The sequence below is a fragment of the Nestor notabilis genome, unplaced genomic scaffold (genome assembly GCF_000696875.1).
Source record: "Nestor notabilis isolate BGI_N333 unplaced genomic scaffold, ASM69687v1 scaffold20882, whole genome shotgun sequence".
In the NCBI taxonomy this organism is placed as follows: Eukaryota; Metazoa; Chordata; class Aves; order Psittaciformes; family Psittacidae; genus Nestor; species Nestor notabilis.
The window spans coordinates 1-1632 of record NW_009918956.1 but is presented as its reverse complement, the minus strand read 5'-3'; the positions used below and the strand labels follow the sequence as shown (position 1 = coordinate 1632).

Genomic DNA, 1632 nt, shown 5'->3' with positions numbered 1-1632 from the left:
GGTCATTGTGTCCCCAACCCCTCCTGTGACCTCCTATGACCATCAGCAGGACCAGCCCTATGACCTACCATGACCATAACCATGACCATACCATGACCATGACCACACCCATGACCATACCATGACCATGACCATACCCATGACCATACCACAACCACACCCATGACCATAATCATACCCATGACCATACCATGATCATAATCATGACCATAACCATATCCATGATCATACCATGATGACCACACCCATGACCATACCATGACCATACCATGACCATAACCATGACCATGATCATAACCATAACCATGACCATGACCATGACCACCCCTGGTGACAATGTCCCCAAACCCTCCCGTAACCACCCATCTCCAAGCCCACAACCACCCCATGACCTACCATGACCGTGACCACAACCATGCCCATGACCTACCACGTCCATGTCCATGTCCGTGCCCATGTCCATGTCCATGTCCATGCCCGTGTCCACCCTTGAGATGCCTCACGAAGGTCTCCACCACCAGGAAGGTGACGATCCCGGCCAGGACCCACATCCCCACCGCCAGCATCTGCCCGTGCTCATGGCCTGGGTGCCAAAGACCCTCTGAGGTGCCACCACCCTCTTGGTGCCCCCCATCTCCACCCCGAGCCCAGGTCCTACCATGATGCGAGTGGCCGTGGCCACCGGGCGCGTGCGGAGCTGCGGGGACACAAGGGGAAGGGGGTGATGAGCGTCACCACCTTGTCCCCAGCCTCACCCCCGGGGAGGTCCATGGTGCTCACCGAGGGCGTGAGGGATGAGGTGGAGAAAGGCATCTCCCAGCAACCCCCCTGCAGCGAAGCTGAGGAGCAGCTTGAGGAGCCCCTGGTGCTCCGGAGAGGCCGAATCCAACGGGATGAGGAGCAGGAGGAGATACGGAGCGATGCTGATCACGGCCACGGCCGCCATGGTCTGCACAGGGTGGTCACGGGGTCACCTCTGGCCACGCACCAGCAGCACCAGGGGGAGGGGATGGGACACACTCACGTGGAGCCACAGCGTCACCGGGTCCCGGGCTGGGGGCACAGGCTTGTGGTGGGGGTCTTCATACGGGTGACCATGGCTGTGGTGGAGGTCTTCATGGGAATGGCCATGGCCATGGTACAAGCTCTCATGCGAGTGACCATGTCCATGGTGTGGATCCTTGTAGGAGTGGCCATGGTGGAGGTCTTCATGGGGGTGACCATGGCGGTGGTGGAGATCCTCATGGGAATGACCATGGCCATGGTGAAGGTCTTCATGGGAATGGCTGTGGCCATGGTGGAGATCCGCATGGGAATGACCATGGCCATGGTGGAGATCTTCATGGGGGTGACCATGGCTATGGTGGAGATCCTCATGGGAATGGCCATGGCCATGGTAGAGGTCTTCATGGGAATGGCCATGGCCATGGTAGAGGTCTTCATGGGAATGGCCATGGCCATGGTAAAGGACAAGCTCTCATGCAAGTGACCATGGCCATGGTGTGGATCCTTGTAGGAGTGCCCATGCTGGAGATCCTCATGGCCGTGGCCATGGCGAAGGTCTTCATGGAGCTCCTTGTGCTGGTGGCCACGGCCGTGGAGCAGCTCCTGCTCCATGTGTCGCTCCACGTC

At 58.9% G+C, this 1632-nt stretch overlaps 1 protein-coding gene across 1 annotated transcript; it reads right to left on the bottom strand.

Moving 5' to 3' along the window:
* Positions 1-430: 430 nt before the first annotated feature.
* Positions 431-1437, bottom strand: LOC104402192 (zinc transporter SLC39A7-like; the record flags this gene model as incomplete). The annotated part of the gene is made up of 4 exons (XM_010010003.1): positions 431-583; positions 659-697; positions 781-949; positions 1025-1437. Coding segments are annotated over 4 exons (774 nt in total), but the record flags the coding sequence as incomplete, so codon positions are not given.
* Positions 1438-1632: the final 195 nt, after the last annotated feature.